Source organism: Lissotriton helveticus, chromosome 8, assembly GCF_964261635.1.
Source record: "Lissotriton helveticus chromosome 8, aLisHel1.1, whole genome shotgun sequence".
Taxonomy (NCBI): Eukaryota; Metazoa; Chordata; class Amphibia; order Caudata; family Salamandridae; genus Lissotriton; species Lissotriton helveticus.
The window spans coordinates 34,331,027-34,347,951 of NC_136069.1; the positions used below are offsets into that span (position 1 = coordinate 34,331,027).

Consider the following 16,925-nt stretch of genomic DNA (forward strand, 5'->3'; position numbering starts at 1 on the left):
GCTCGATTAAGAGTACAAACTGCCACCTAAAAGGTGGTGGTATATAAAAGGTCAAACTTTACAATGACCCCTGTGCAATGGGAGAGCCGTCCCACAATGGGGGGAGGTGGGAGGGTTGGGGTGGGTCATTGTTCTTTTTTGTTTACTTTCTTTTTTTCTTTTCAAAAACAAAATCCTGCTTTGAGATTTTATTTTTGAAAATAAAATTGAAAGTGTGCAATGCCGCGATGCTGATGGTGCCTCAAGGCACACTTTCAATGAACTTACAGGAACTACCAGGATGGTGAGTCCTGTAAATGCAAGAGAAGTCCGCTGGGCTGCCAGGCATCTCATCTCAAAATGTGGCGGGAGGAGTACCCTCACCATGTCAAGAGAAAGGTACTCTGCCATGGTGACGGCATGAACACCGCCCAATAACATCTACATCAGGCCTATGGTATACAACTTGGTAGAAAATAAGTACTTATGTTGTCTGCCGCATAGTGTTCTATGTGTTGCTTATATATTTAGAGATTACAAATATTTTTGCATCCACAGAGAGCAGATTTGTGAACATATAAGATGAAGAGTAATGAAGAAAATTCATTAATACTTGAAAGCTGTCCGATATTCAAGAAGAGCTCGAAATAATGGCATACAGTAATTATAGATAGAACAGCACAGTAAGAATCTTGTATATGAACAGATAAATCCGGCAAGAAACATCAGGTGCAATCCAGTGGCTTCAAGACGCTGAGGATACTCATGCTGCCGAACCCAAAACATTGAAATGAAATATTAGCACAACAATGATACGGGTACAATGCAACCAGTATTAAAAGATTCCAGATGCCGCCCTTTGTCTGAGATAAGTATTAGATAGGTACAACCGTGCTCCACTTCCTAACATGATAACTATACTGTGGTGTTAGACCATTATAAACTTTGTTTCGAATGGACTTTGCAATCTCTAGAAAAAGACGATGGGCGTACACAATATGAATTGTGAATCAGACATGTGAAGGTACAACTGAAGAAACCTTTGGCTATGTACATTACAGCACACTATCCTAGAATGTAAAGACTTTTTAACAAGGTTTGTTCTTTGTATGCTTCATAAAGCTATACATTTTATTCTTTGTTTGCAGATTTTAAAATTTTTAACTTGGGTTGAAGACAGGAGCCCTGATAGATATGTTATCAGTCTGGCAAGCTTTCCAAACACCATTCAACATTATTATAAACTCATAAACATACATTGCAAGTACTACCCATTCGCAGTTACTGTTGGAATACAGTTAGTTTGTCAGCAAGCACACTAGTCAGTCAGGGAACACATTAACATGAACTATGCCAAAATATAACTGACTCTTTGACAATAAACCTTAGAGAAAAAACATGCATGCACAACAAACTTAAGAAGATCTTTGGTTTCTCCTCTGTACTAAAGCAGCATCAGCAAGCATGCTCTGGGGAAAAGTGATAAAGACACAGTGAATGCGTCAAGAGTATTCATCAACCATCACAACTGAGAGTTCATTCGCAAACAAAAACTTAAGAAAAGCATACAGATGCCTTGTTTGTGGGAAGGGTTTTAATCTCTCATCATCCCTACATTGTCATCAGCAACAACTCAGTAAAAAACCTATTTATGTAAGATGAGTTTAAATGAGCAATCTGATCAACAGGTCATATATCGAACACATACAAGAGAAAAAAGAAATACATGCAGTGAATGTGGAAAGTTCTTTGCTTTCTCAGGACATCTAAATATCCATCTTCGAACACACACCGGAGAAAAGCCATACAGGTGTAATGAATGTGGAAAAAGATTTAACAGTTCATCGACATTAAAGAGCCATGTGCGAACACACACAGGAGAAAAGCCATATACCTGCAGTGAGTGTGGAAAGAGCTTTGCTTTAGCAGGAAAACTAACGGCCCATGAGCGAACCCACACAGGAGAAAAGCCTTACTGCTGTAATGAATGTGGAAAAAACTTTGCTTATTCAATGTCACTAAAGAACCATCTGCGAACACATACAGGAGAAAAACCATACACCTGTAGTGAATGTGGAAAGAACTTTAGTAAATCCATAAATTTAAAGACCCACCGGCTAATACACACAGGGGAAAAACCATATGTTTGCAGTGAATGTGGGAAGTGCTTTACTCAGATATCTAATCTAAAGAAACATCAGCGAACACACACAGGAGAAAAACCATTCACATGCAGTGAATGTGATCGAAGCTTTACTCAAAGAGCAACCTTAATGCACCATCAGAGAACACACACCAAGGAAAAACCTTACACATGCAGTGAATGTGGAAAGAAGTTTCCTTTCTCAACTAGCTTGAAATGCCACCTACGAACCCACACAGGGGAAAAACCATACTCTTGTAGTGAATGTAACAATAGCTTCACTGATTCATCAAAACTAAAGATCCATCAGCGAACACACACCGGAGAAAAACCATACACTTGCAGTGAATGTGGAAAGAACTTTAGTCTGTCAGGAAACCTAAGGGTCCACCAGCGAATACACACAGGACAAAATAAATCATACACCTGTAGTGAATGTGGAAAGTGCTTTGCTGCAATACAAAGTCTAAAGAAACATCAGCGAACACACACAGGGGAAAAACCATTCACATGCATTGAATGTGGTAAGAGCTTTGCTCGAAGAGCAAACCTAATGCTCCATCATAGAACGCACACACAGGAAAAACCATACACGTGCAGTGAATGTGGAAAGAAGTTTCCTTTCTCATCAAGCTTGAGAGGCCACCTACGAACACACACAGGGGAAAAACCATATCCTTGTAGTGAATGTAACTATAGCTTCACTGAGGTATCAAAATTAAAAATCCATCAGCGAAGACACACAGGAGAAAAACCATACTCTTGCAATGAATGTGGGAAGAACTTTCGTGTGTTAGGAACCCTAAAAATCCACCAGCGAACACACGCAGGAAAAAAAATCCTACACCTGCAGTGAATGGGGAAAAAGCTTTACTAAATCAGCACCTCTAACCTCTGTTCCAGATGCCTTATGCGTGCTAGAAAGGAGAGAGATGTCAGTGCTCCTATTGCTCAATATCTTGGTAACTTTTAACAATGTTGACCATGGGGCACTTTTTACATTCCATCCATGCACCTGCAGATGGTGATTGCGGTAATTAATTATGTAAACGTTAACTTCCAGGTAAATTTAAATTTATAATCTTTGTAGTTTTGTTTTAACTGACATCCCAATGCTATTGATTCATCTGTTCATCCTCATGGTGTGTCGCTATTTCTTTTTTGATAGAATTGTCTGTGTATTTTTATAATTGTTTTAAACATGCTTGATTTCACTTACTGTTAATAATATGTCGTAGCAGTAAACAACAGTCCATGTGCAGTGCACACTTGGGCGCAAGAATGCTTTGGGAAACAATAAAACATTATTTTTATTCCTGATGAACTTTGGGAGAAGCAGTGTGCTTCCTAGGTTCAACATAATGGACAGTACCAAACCTGCAGGGGATGGGACAAGGGAAAGAAGCTTATTTTGAAGGAGTCAAAGCATGCACGCAACCAGGCTGGACACAGAACTGTAAGCTGATGCTCACCGGCCGGACTACAAGCCCTTGCAACTAAGCATACAACTTGTGCCGTTCTCTTGCTCTGCAGGATTAGAGGTTCATGCCTTTCCTACACAGAGAGCTTTTCTAGCTCTTACTTTTCGATGTGTATGGTGCTTTTTATGTGGGTTTCACGCACCAATAATGCATCACCTTTAATCTCAAACTTCTGTCGAGGAGGCGGCACCCTTGGAAGGAAACTGAATGGCTTTGACTAGACCCGCTCCTATGTTTTAATAGGAGCTCAAAGGTCTGTCTTAATAAGGTTGTTTTTTCATGTTTCCGTGCTCCTCGTGCCCACAGTACATTTTACTTTATTAAATCTCAGGAACAATTATCTTTTATTGATTTTGAAGACAATTCATTAATCTTACACCTTAGTACGTTTGCAGAAGTTTGATTTTAAGTTTGTCTCGTAGATGAGATAGAAGAACCATCACTAAATAAAATTCTAGTGGAAATACTGGCAGTTCATAGCAACACAGATATGATTAGCCTAGATATTAAATATACTATGAATTATCTCGTCTTGTTTCACAAATTTCTCCCCAAAATTACCTAACTGCTTGACTACGAAAATCGCAGAAGACCATATAACCTCCAGGCTTTTAACCTTCCAAAGTCCCTTGAAAAGCTGTCATGCTTATGTGAAAATGTTCCTATACAAACTGTTAAACTTTATTTCTGAAGACTGATTTGAGGTTGATAACGCTACTCTGTCACCTAGGAAGGAAAACCAGTCTAAACCAAAACTACGTCATCACTACGATGTCATGATAAGGAAGGCGATCTAGGAAATTCCTTAGGAAATGGTGGATGGTAATACGATCTATATTTCACCAAGACTTTGAAAAAGAAATGGTAAGCATTAGTAGTCCATTTACAACACTTTCACCTCAACTCTTGAATTTGGGATATAAATATGGCTTGTTTGACCCTTCGACCATGCAAATCTTTTAGATGGATCAACAAAACCCTTCAGTAATCCCAAGGGCATGATTGAGATTCTTGATCAACATCATCCTATCAATTTGAGGCAACAAGATATTGTTGATTTGTAGTTTATTTGATTGATAATGCTGTGTCCTCTGTCACACATCAATTGTTTGTGGCTGGTTCGTAGTGTTGCATCACTGCTCCATATTATGCTTTCTCCGCTGGGCTTCACTTCTATTGAACATTCCATCATTGTTTGTTTGTTCTGTGTTGTATGTATTATTTGTTTTCATATGTTCTAAGATTCTTTTTTTACTATTTTTATTAATACTTCTCATCTCAGTCATCTTTTTCTTCTCTGATTCTTTCTCCTCCTTTCAGTTATTTTTATCATTTTAAATTGTCCAACCTAAAATTGTTTTATCAAATGTTAAACTCTTCAGACATTGCATGCCTGAAGCATAAAGCATAGAAAGATCAATAAATATTTTTCTAGGCATATTAGTCTATTCAATAGAGTGTCTGGTCTAAAAATAGAGCCTTAACTAGTACTTAAAGGAACACTGTCAAGCTTAACAATTTCAGAAGTAACAGCTTTCCAACCAATTTGGCTCATCTGTTGTAGGATCATAAATATTGACTAAATACAAAACTGTTTAATCAATCAATCTGTAATTCAGCATGTATAAACCTAGCATTAACAACATTTGAAGAAGAAGTCTTTTAGAAAAATGAACGGTCACACCATTTTTCTTTTTTTCAGCAGAGAAAAAACAAAACCTCCAAAGTGACCTTTAACCATGGAGGATAAAATCATATCATTCACATCTATTTTCTGCATCATACAAATATTAGTTTCTGTGCCCAAGTTTAAACCTTTTTGAACATTTCCTGTTTGTACTTTTTTTAATTTTGTTTTCAAAAACACAAAATTATCAAATATTTCGAGACTTCATTTTCCCACTGGTAAAGAATTTACCCTTTTCTCGAATCCTTGTTTCCCATATCACAGGATTGATTAGCTACTGGCATCTAGAACAGGGTTCTCTAAAGTCAGTCCTGGAGGGCTGGATCCGTGCCAAATTATTTGAATATCTCCATTTAGGTAAATGTAGTTATCTTAAAAATCTGCCATGGATCCCGCCCTCCAGGAACGACTGTGGAGAACCCCATTCTAGAGGTTTATGCCAAACAATCCCCTGTCCCAAGATGCATGCAATTGATATTTAAGGCCATGTAATGATATATGTTTTAATTAAACTAGGCCAACAGTAGCTCCATAAATCCTGCTGAAAAAGGAATGCTGATATTGTTCTCGAAGATGAATACAAAAACAAATTAATAAATTCTTTTTCGCTTTTTTTGCTGTTGATGCAGACAATGACACGTCTAAAGTAACCTTGTGGGATTTGTTGAAGGCTTATAATAGATGCTTAGCTATCTCTCTTACAGTTAATGCAAACAAACTATTCTCTCATAAATAACTAATTTATAAACAGAGATTACTAAATAAGAAAGGCTATTTTCTCCTAAAATAAGTGGTTTATAAAAAACAACTACAAACATTACGATACAAACATGGTGGTCTGCACATATCAAACAATAGAGCAAAGATTTATTTTCAAGCCAATAGATCTAGGAAACTCCTTGCTAATTGCGTAAAAAACATGATAAACTAACAAAACATGCTATTCAATCAGATTTCTGATAATTGTTGACATCTTTCAAGGATATTTTATCTTAACTAAAGACAACAGAGATTCTTTACATGTCCTAATTTCTCTTACGAAATTCAATCTGCCATTGCGTCACTTAATTCTTAAAAATCATCTGTCCCAAATGGCATTTCTGCTGAGTTATATAAAACCTTCACTGCACAATTAGCATCCTATTTTCTTACACATTTTGCACAATATGCAGCTTTACCCAATTCTTTTTCTGAAGCCTTGATTGTAGTTTTTCCTAAGCAAGATACAAATTCCACAATTGTTTCCACGTACAGATCAATATCATTAATCAATTACTATTGTAAAACCCATGCCAAATTTCTTGCTACTAGACTATCTAAAGAACTTGGTCAGCTAATTCACACTAGCCACGTTGGTTTTATGAAATACAGATTGTGTGCTCTACATCAGACTGGTTGGCATGGTATTTCATCTATAATAAAGACCTACCATCAGACTTACTTGCAGTAGATGCAGAAAAAGTGTCGATACATTTAATTGGCTCTTTTTATATTTTTGGTCAGCCTTTTTTTTAACATGGATAGAGCTTGTTATATTTCTCCTACTGCTAAAGTATTAGATAGTGCCCATATTTATAACTCCTATCTCTTTTAAGGAACTAGACAGGGTTCCCCCCTTTCTCCGCTTCTTTTTATATTGGCGATTGAACCTCTACTTAACCTTATATGGATCTCTCCTCATAATAAATGTCTTAGATGTGTTAACACTACTGCTCAGACTTCAGCATATGCTGATGATCTATTATTTATTTATGATCCAGCTACATCAATTGTGATAATACTGGACAGAATTAAAAATTACTCACTAGTTTCAGATTATACCCTTAATGTAAATATGATATCATTGTTTCCTCTTACTGGATAATGCACATCAAATATGATTAAACAATATAATAGTGTCTGATGTCCAAATAAACTTGAATACCTCAGAATCCTTTTTGCAAATAGTTTACAGTATACTTAAAAATGAATGTGTTATTCAAAAAGTTAAAATGGGACATTGATCTTTCTTAATTTGACTTAGTGGGGGTGGATTCAGTAAATTAAAAATGGTGGTTGTCCTGCAGCTATTGTATGTGTTACCTCTTTAAGTCCCATTATCCTTTTGTGAAAGGTATCAGAAAATACTATCAAACTTTATTTGGAATCCCCAGGAAAAAAGTTATTTGAAACTCCAACGTGACATTAACAATGCTGTTTTGAGACTATCTAATTTTTATGGTCACCACACTACCTTTATTGTATGACCAGGATCCTCTTTGGTTCATAATGCTACATTAACCTCTACTATTATGTGAGTTAAACTTGAATACCTTACTAATCACTTCCCCTAATAACTATCTACATTATAAAATCTTTTAACAAACTATCTCCAGTTGTTAGAGCTACAAAACTAGCTCTCTTGTATGATGAATTATTTTATACTAGTATTAAACATTCTAAACAGACTTCTTTGTGGTTAAATCCTGCTATGAAACTTCATCGTGATATAAATTATTGGAAAAACTGTACATATCCCATAATGTTTTACTTCTCCAAAATAAGTCAAGTTAATGATTTTTTTTTTTAATCATTCACTAATTTACTACAATTTTTTTTCTTCCTTCCTCTGAACTCCCTAAAAATGGAATGCTATCAACTCCCTTCTTCGTTTCACAATGTTATTCTAGAACTGTCTTTAAAAAAAAATTCATCAATATGATCATGTTACATAAAGGTTTACAAGAAAATATTATCCCTGTTTACTTATAGTAATCAGATCTCTTTTTTTATACTGTTTATAGACTCCTGTTAGATTGTTCGAAGCTAAACTATTGGATTTTACATTTGCTGGCATTGTCATGTTACTAATGGTTCTTTGAAACATTTATTTTTTGACTGCTCATTGCTATATATGCTTTTTAGTCTGGAGTATGGACTATTATTTGGAAAATATCAATATATCTATTAAATTGCCATATTCTGTTGTATGAAAATTGTTTTCCCTATCGTCGTGCATATCTGTCACTATATTTAATCTATTATATTTCATTGTAAAAATGCTAATTTATTGTTTATACATATCTGGTGGGCATGGATCATATTTACAACACAAGGTGATAGAATGTCTTCTCATCCTACTCTTACATTACATAAACATGACATTTTGAGGAGAACACTGAACTATTATGTTTTTCAAAATGTATACCTTTCCATAGGTATATAGGTATTAATGTAATGATCTAAATGATACTTTCTATTACTCATACTGTAACTTCATAGCTATCTTATTGTCTTTTGATATATTCCAGTGATATGATTCATCAATGCTTCATATGACTTTATAAGTACCAGTATTTTGTTATTGTTTCTTCTTTCTGTGCTCTTTTTTCATGTTTATTGTACGGTCTGATTACAAAAGCTCAATTAAATAGTTTTAACTCAAAACTTATTTTTAGAAGAGTAGAACGTTATGGAGAGCTCTACATAATGTATACCACTTCTTTCCCCAAGCGCACTTCTTTAAAAAAAGAAAATGCTAAACTAAATGTAGACGCAAAAATCAGATACCCCACAAACCTCTATATTAACTTGATACTTTTCTAATCTTCGTTGACAATGATTTGGAATGTTGGGGTACTCCAGGGCTCAGCCCCATGTTATTTAACGTCTATACTGCCCCCCTTTCTGTGGTAGCTCAACCCTGGGGCTATAATGTTGTGTCGTACGCTGGAGACACCCAGTTGATGTTTGCTTTCAATGACCTAGACAACTCCGCTATAGACAGTTTTCAAGGCTGCCTTCTGCAGTGGCAGACTGGAGGTTTAGGAACTGACTCAGCCTAAACTCAGAAAAATCTGAGATCCTAGTCTTCAGCACCTCCTCTCTGCCGGTTATGGTGAGAATTTTAGCCGTCTGAACTGGGCTTCCCTTTTGCCCCCACCTCCATGGCAAAAAACGTAGGTGTTAAAATTGGCATCTCACTGTCCTTTAAACCGCAAGTCAATGCCACAACTGGTACATGCTTTGCAGTAATGAAATCTCTCAGGGAAATAATGTTCAAATTTCAACCAGCAAACACTCGCAAATGTATCACTCACGCCCTAATATCATCTAGGCTTCATTAAGCAAATATCCTGCTCCTTGAGAAACCTCAAGGGTGTGTAAATAGACTAAAATGCTACGGCTCGCCTGGCCCTGAATGTACCTATCAGTCAAATAATTTAATTCAAAGCACTTATATTCACTTATAGAGCTGTGAATCTGACAGGCCCGAGTTACAGTCAGAACCAAGTGAAAATATATCCGCCCTCAGACATTTACAGTCTGCTCACCAAAATGTGCTTGTTGTTCCAAGAATATACAAATCCAGAGCTGGGGGCAGGGCTTTCTCCTATCTGGCATCCAAACTGTGGAATTTGTATCCTGATTGTCTTAGGAATATACAGTCAGAGTTCATGTTCAAAACCTAGCTAAAAACATTACTTTTTTAAAGAACTGTGAATGCTCCTCCGGTTTCTGTCTTAGACATTTCAACTATTCTTTCTGGGTACTTTACCTCCAACTAGCGCTGGACGCTCCTGCTGGAGCAGCTGTCGCACTTCTATAAAACGTCATTCTTTGCTCAACCAAAGCCGACATGCTTGAGTAATGATTTTTCATGGTGATGAGGACTTTATGTGAAATACTTGTTTTGAAACCAATGTTAAACGAAATGCCCTAATGTTAATAAATCAAACTGTATCATTGTTGCTGCATAGAGACTAATATGTTCTCAATGGGCAGTGGGGCCATGACTCTTGAGTAGCGAAGTCTTGAGTGAGTCCACTCCCATCCATCATCAATGGTAATAAATTGCAGGTTTCGTTCAGCAGCTTTGCATATTACGGCTCATGTCATGCTGTGTTTTCATGTGCAGTAGTGTTCATTGCAAAGTTATTTAGCCGTAAAAAAAGGACAAGGGTTTACATCTGTACAAGGATGACTGTAAACACGTCTTTTGTGTAGGGCCAATGGTTTTAGAATGTAATCTTTAATGCATCAGGCCTCTCAAAATCAGACAATGTTACTAGACCTATAGGTTTAGTGACTTCAGTGATCTACTCAACCTATCTGCGAAGCACTTGACCCATAAACATGCCCAAATTGTGTGATCCTATGCAAACATTTTATTTCACTGAGTCACCTTTTTCTTCATTATCACATACAAGGGCATCTTCAACTGTTTGAGTTCAGCATATCTGCTGTGCAAAATACTCTTTTATTTGATTAACTTTGGCTCCAAGTATAATAAAAATCTAGACCACATATAGGATACAAGTGGCCCCTGACTTCTCTCTTGGTTCACTAATAGCATTGTGTTAGAAATGGGGGTCTCAAGTTGGCAAGGGCGTGCACCTTTGTCCAAATAGGGACCCTTCTTCCTAGTCAGGATAAGGGAGTTACCCTCCTAAAACAACCACTGCGCACCCCCTTGGTAGCTTGGCACGAACAGTCAGGCTTATCTTAGAGGCAGAGTGTAAAGTATTTGCACATAACCAACAAAAATACAGTGTAAGCACTACACAAGGACACCACTCCAGTTTGGAAAAATAGCTAATATTTTTATATACTTTAAGACAAGACCAAAAACGATAAAAATCCACAATACAATACTTAAAAATCTACAGTTATCAAAATATGCTTTATAGACAGTTCCTTGAGGTTGATAGCTCCGTCCGGGGCTATCACGGCATCATGAGCAAACAAATCCAACAGTTCTGGCAGACCGCTGCGTCACGGGCCAGCTACGGTGTTGGGAAGACCAGCAAACAGTACCTTTTAGAAATGCAGGACGTGTATGACCTCTCGTTGAGCTTCCAAAAACACAGCATCCACAGGTGTCGGTTCCAGATGTCGGTGCTGTAGTCGGAACCCTTTGAAGTCACACACGTTCCAGGTCGATCTCCTCTCTGATGGAGTGAGGAGCGCTGGCATCAGCAGGCTTCGTGTGCTGCGGTGCGAAGTGCAGTGATGCGGTGCCCTCAGGTCACGGTGCAAGTGGCGGCTCGGTGGCGGCGTCAGATGGCGTCGTTGGTGAGACCAGCGTCGCGGTGCGAGATGAAGTTGGTGTTCGTCACGGTGCTGGCAGGTCACGGTGCAAGTAGTGGCGTCATTGTTACAGAAGCGCGGACGAACTGGAGTCGATGGCACCGGTAGGCCAAGGCTTCGGTGCGGTATTAGGGCAGTGCATCATGTAACTTTACGAGCGAAGCTCTTGAACCATGTTGCAAGCTGCGTCGTAGATTTTGGCCTGGAGCAGCGTCGTCAGGAATACCAAGGTGTCGTCATGAAGCGAGGCGGTGCCCACAAGTCGCGGTGCAAGCAGCGGCTCGGTGGCGGCGTCAACAGGTGTCAGTGAGACCAGGGTCACGATGTGGCGTTGCAACGGTGCCCTCTGCGGTGCCAAGGCATCGTTGTGAAACAAAGCGGTGCAGAGTGCGGTGCCCACACGTCACAGTGCGAGCAACGGCTCGGTGGCATCAGCAAGTGGATTCGGTGAGACCATGGTCGTGGTGCGGCGGTGCCTTCAGGACAGGGAGTCGGCAGCGACAGCATAGACGTCGTCTGGTTGCTTTTCTTCTGTTGCAGCACAGAACACACAGTCCACAGTACTGAGGGCAGAATAGCTTGAAGTCTTTGCTGTTACTGAGACTACTTGAACAGGGGGCAAGCTCTACCTCAAGCCCTTGGAGAAACTCACAAAAGTACATTGCAGAAAGTTCAGTAAGTCCTTTCACTGCCCAAGACAGAAGCAGCCACTGCAGGCCAACACCGCAAAGCACACAGCAATGTGGTAGTTCCTCCTCCCAGCTTCTCCAGCTCTTCTTCTTGGCAGTCTTCTTGGTCCAAAAGAGTTCCAAGGTTCAGGGGTCTGGGCCCAAATATTTATATCCCAGAGTCCTTTGATCTCTTAGGCAGAGAGTGTCTGTGCCCAGCCAGAACCAGTTCTGCCTTCTCTTGTGTGATTTCCTGGAAGGAGATGGAGACTGCATTATCTGGGGCAGACCAGGCCCTTTGAGGTGCAAGGAAATCTCTCCTTTCCCCCATTGCAGCCCGGGTCCCCAGCCTTCTGTGATCCAAAACCCAGACAGGCAATCCACATTCCAGCAGAGGCACACGGGATGACTGAGCAAGAAAATACCTACTTTCTGAAAGTGGTATTTTCAAACACATAATGTAAAAATCACCTTCACTAAAAGATGTATCTTTAGATTCTGAGTTCAGGCATACTACATTGTATTTCCCTACCTAGTTCCCAGGACCAGTTATGTTATAAACAAACTTCCCATTCTGTCCTGTGGCGAACAGGTAGCCTTGCAATAGTGAAAAATGAAATGGGATGTAATTCAATATCAGGATATGCCACACACACCAAGGCATGTCCTACTTTTTACATACACTGCACCCTGCCCACAAGAGTACATTGGGCCTACCTTAGGGGTGACTAACATGAAGAAAAGTGAAGGTGTAGGGCCTGGCAACTGGGTGCAATTGCCAAGTCAGCACAGCAGTTACCAACTGTGCGCAAATTTGCAATGGCAGGTCCAAGTTGCCTTTTTAGGGCTACTCGCGTGGGTGGCACAATCAGTGCTGCAGGCCCACTGGTAGCATTTGATTTACAGGCCCTGGCACACGCAGTGCACTTTACTAGGGACTAACAAGTAAATCAAATATCCAATCATGGAAACACCAATCCATAACGCACTTTACCACAGGAGTACTTGCACTTTCCCATTGATCAGCAGTGAGAAAAGTGCGCAGAAACACTGTGCCAGCGAAAACAGTCAAAACCGGGAGGGCAGAAAGCAAAAACTCAGGGGAAACATGCCAAAAGATGCCAAGACTAACATATTGTCACCAAAATGACAGAAAAGTTTCTTAGTTCATATTTGTTTTACCGATAGAACTATATTGCCTACACAATGTGTAAAATTGGGTTTCATCAAATATTTATCATTTGAACACCACCAACTAATTAATTTCGATCCTATTAAAATCTTATTTTCATTTCACTTCAGAATTACAAAAAGTGCTTTCCCGGTTACAGGAAAAACTTTTGATGTATTTGTTCAGTTCATTTACAAATTATATAAATGTTGTATGCCCAGCACAATTGTCAGAACGTTTACTTTCCAAAATCTTATAACTTAACAGTCCAAGAAAAGTAAACACCAATCTCCAGGATAAAATAAGCTGCAATTTGTTAGAAGACATATGCTGACATTTGACCTGTCTTTGAAAACACAGCAAATGTGTCAAGATTTAAAGACCTCTTTACTGCTCATTCACTTTCTAAATGAACAGAACACCTGTTATTTACCATCTTCAGCTCTCTCGCCAAACTGGGCTAGTAGGCCCTTAAAATAGCTTGCCCTGATTAAATCAGACTCACCATGGCGAGTGGGCATGTAGATTTCTTGCAGCCCGGGCATTAAGCATTGCTTCCTCAGTGCAGTAAAACTGTTACAGCCACATAATTGCCTTTTTTGCCACATATTTTAAATACCTGTGCCACATAATTTAGTCCTCCATTGGCCCCATAACTCATGTTGATGAAATCTATTTTTCACAGCGAAAAATGTTATATTTTCCATATTTCATGGTTCCCTCTGGGTTTTACTAGTACAGTAAAAACACTCAAACATGGTATCTGTAGTGAGAATTTTTTTATTACTATAATAATTACAAAGTTAACACCTGCAACTTACAATGAAAATGAGTATGTACTTATGGTTATACTTTGGAATCTATTTTAAATTTGTAGCTGTTATTTACATTGTAGGGATTCTTAACAAGAACAAAATCAGTTCACTTTAACAGCTTGCATTTCACCATGGAGCTTAGAGCCAGAGATACAAAGCTATTTTTAATTGTAAACCCTGCAAGCAAGGCTGGACTGGCTGTGCTGGGTACTGGGCGTTTTTCCCCGGGAGGCTAGAAGGGTGGGGGTCCAGTTTTGTAGCAGTGCTGCAGTTTTGAAAGCACCTGCTGCAGAGTGTGTCCAGTAGGTTTCAGGCAACAATAAAAGTGTCAAGATAACTGGGGATTCATATTCCTGTTGGAGAGAGATCCAAGTTTTGTCTAGTTGCAGTTTTGACTCATCTAATGTAGTGCAGATGGTTAATCAGATGGTTAATATTCTTGCAGCAAAGAACTTGTACCATGCATAGCACAGAACAGTTTTTTATGTGCATTGAACAGTGGATTATTGATTTTGTCACAGAGACCCTTTTGTTACTCTGCAGTTCATAAATTACAATCATAAACAAGCACAGTAAGCAATGAAGAGTCATCGAAGACGAGCACGTAAACTGCATGGTACAGGTTATAAAGTTATGGTTTTTCGGATTCTGTCATTATCCTAATGTTGCTCAAAAGGGTTTGTTTGTGTAGAAAAGAATTCTTATTAGTAGAGCCAACCCTAACCACTGTGTTATGTTCTGAATCTTGAGTTTGTGCTTCTCCAAACCAAGTACTCTTAAAAAACAAAAAATGCCTGCCAATATGTATGACATGAATCCTACACCTTGTTAGTCCCCTTTCTTCTATGTAACATTTATTTTCTATACACTGATTTGAACACATATGATTCATTGTCTCTGTATTTGTGTGATGTAAAGTGCCCCAACACCCTACACTGGTATGAGAGGTGCTATACAATTAATTAAATACATGTGAGAGAGGGGCTACGGGGAGATGCGGGCCACTGTTGGATGGTGACTGTGAGGAAATCATTGAAGAGCTTTGATAGAGATTGTTGAACCCTGGTGACAGAAAATGCAATATTTGCCCACATTTTCTTGGGGGAGACTATCCCCAAATCCTCCCTTGTAGTGGTCATGCTCGCTCGCTGCATCACTTTGCACTGCATGGAGGCTGATCTGACAAATTTGCCAGTGCTGCTTTGGGATCCTAGTCCAGCCCTGCCTGCGAGTCACACAATCACAGGATTTGCAACAGTTATATGGGTTTTTGCTATATACGAAACCCACTTGATGATTTGGAAAAGCCTTTCCAACTCGCAAAATAGGTTTACTGACTCATTCTGAATCACAAATAGGAAGGGGCTTCTGTCTGAGTCCTAATGAGAGGTTTGCAGCATACATTTTGTTGAAAATCATTAATAAGTTACCGATTCCTGAAAGATGGTAGTAACCAATTTGGAAAGGAGAAGCATTCCCCATTAGACAGCTTCCCCTTTTGGAATAATGTTGGGCGAGATGGTGACTCGGGGGTGTGGGATGATTAGAGGAGCAGGCAATGGTCCCAAATAGAAAACTTTGAATCTTACTTTTTTTTAAATTTGGTATTTATTTATTTGTATGGGCTCCTTTAAGGAAGTCAGGCTGCTATTTTTTAAAGTTTCTCTTTTGTGAATGTAAATACAGGGATGATGGTCTGATGTTTCTTGCAGGTCACCATCCCTAGGTTTATGCCAAATAGCAAGCTGTCTAAATATACATAAGCTGCAAAAAGACAAAGCCATATTTGCAACTGGTTTATTTGTACATCCCTCAATCTCAAAATGTTAGCATTTCTAAGCAAAAGCTAAAAGTACCACCCATGTGTACACCTTAATGACCTATCAGTATTTACGTGTTACACTTAATGCTTTCATTCATTCAACTCAAATATAATTTTCCGTAAAGTGAGGCAAATTCATGAATTGATTTCAGCAAAACACAAATGAATGGTACATCATGCAATCAGCCCTCAAGATGGGGAATTAAAGACAAAATGTACACAAGTACTTTAGTGGTTACCACGTTTTGTCTATTCAATATACCGGCACAATATACCGGCACAATGTGCGTTTCTGGTGTTTGGGCTCTGGACACAACTCTGTCGTGCAACACATGTGCCCTCCTGCATCTAAAGGTGATCCGAACTGAGAATCACATCACGGTCATAAGAAGTTGAGACACTCGTGAAAGTCCCTGACCCATTCCAGGGCATGGCCGCAGACTCACTCTTACTTCCTGGGCTGCACCATTTGTATTGTATATAGAGAAAGATTTTAGTCTATTAAATCACACAAATAGGTTTTTTTTATACACCAGACATGCTGACTCACATATTTGAAGGTGCTCACATATGTGATAATGAAGAAAATGGCAGCTCCGTAAATTAAAATATTTGCCCAGGGTCCCATAATTTGAAACCAGTTTATGGTGGAGTAGATTATTTAAGTCACTAGACCTGCAAGTCTGGTAAAATGTTTGATTTTCTGAGACCTGGTCTAGAGTCCCGAACTGATGATGAAGCCTGCCACTAGTTGATTCTAGTGGGTGAGGATCCTTTAAAAAAACTTTTTGTTGACCCCTGATTGATGTAGGCTTTTTGGACATTACTCTTTTGTGATTGTCCCTTTAAAGACTCATCTATTTAGAGAAGTGTGATAGTTGTGGCCGCTCAAGGAAGCTGTGCTCATGATGTCTGCTATGTTCAGGATGTTCCTTTCTTTTGTACATTTTGAATGTCTTGTACAAGCTGAACAATCTATTGTATTCCTGTATCACATAAAATGTCAACAAATGCAAGGTGTAGGATGGAATGCTTGAATTAATCTCAGGCAGTGGCAATCTCCCGGAAACACATCCCAATCCATTGTTTT

At 38.9% G+C, this 16,925-nt stretch overlaps 1 protein-coding gene across 1 annotated transcript in view; it reads left to right on the forward strand.

Moving 5' to 3' along the window:
* Window positions 1–16,925, forward strand: part of LOC144773685 (uncharacterized) — a 140,484-nt gene that overhangs the window by 34,342 nt on the left and 89,217 nt on the right. The window contains exon 5 of the mRNA XM_078658836.1: window positions 538–2,976. Coding sequence (XP_078514962.1) covers window positions 1,638–2,976 — 1,339 coding nt within the window. The 5' untranslated portion in view covers window positions 538–1,637. The remainder of the gene's footprint in view (window positions 1–537; window positions 2,977–16,925) is intronic.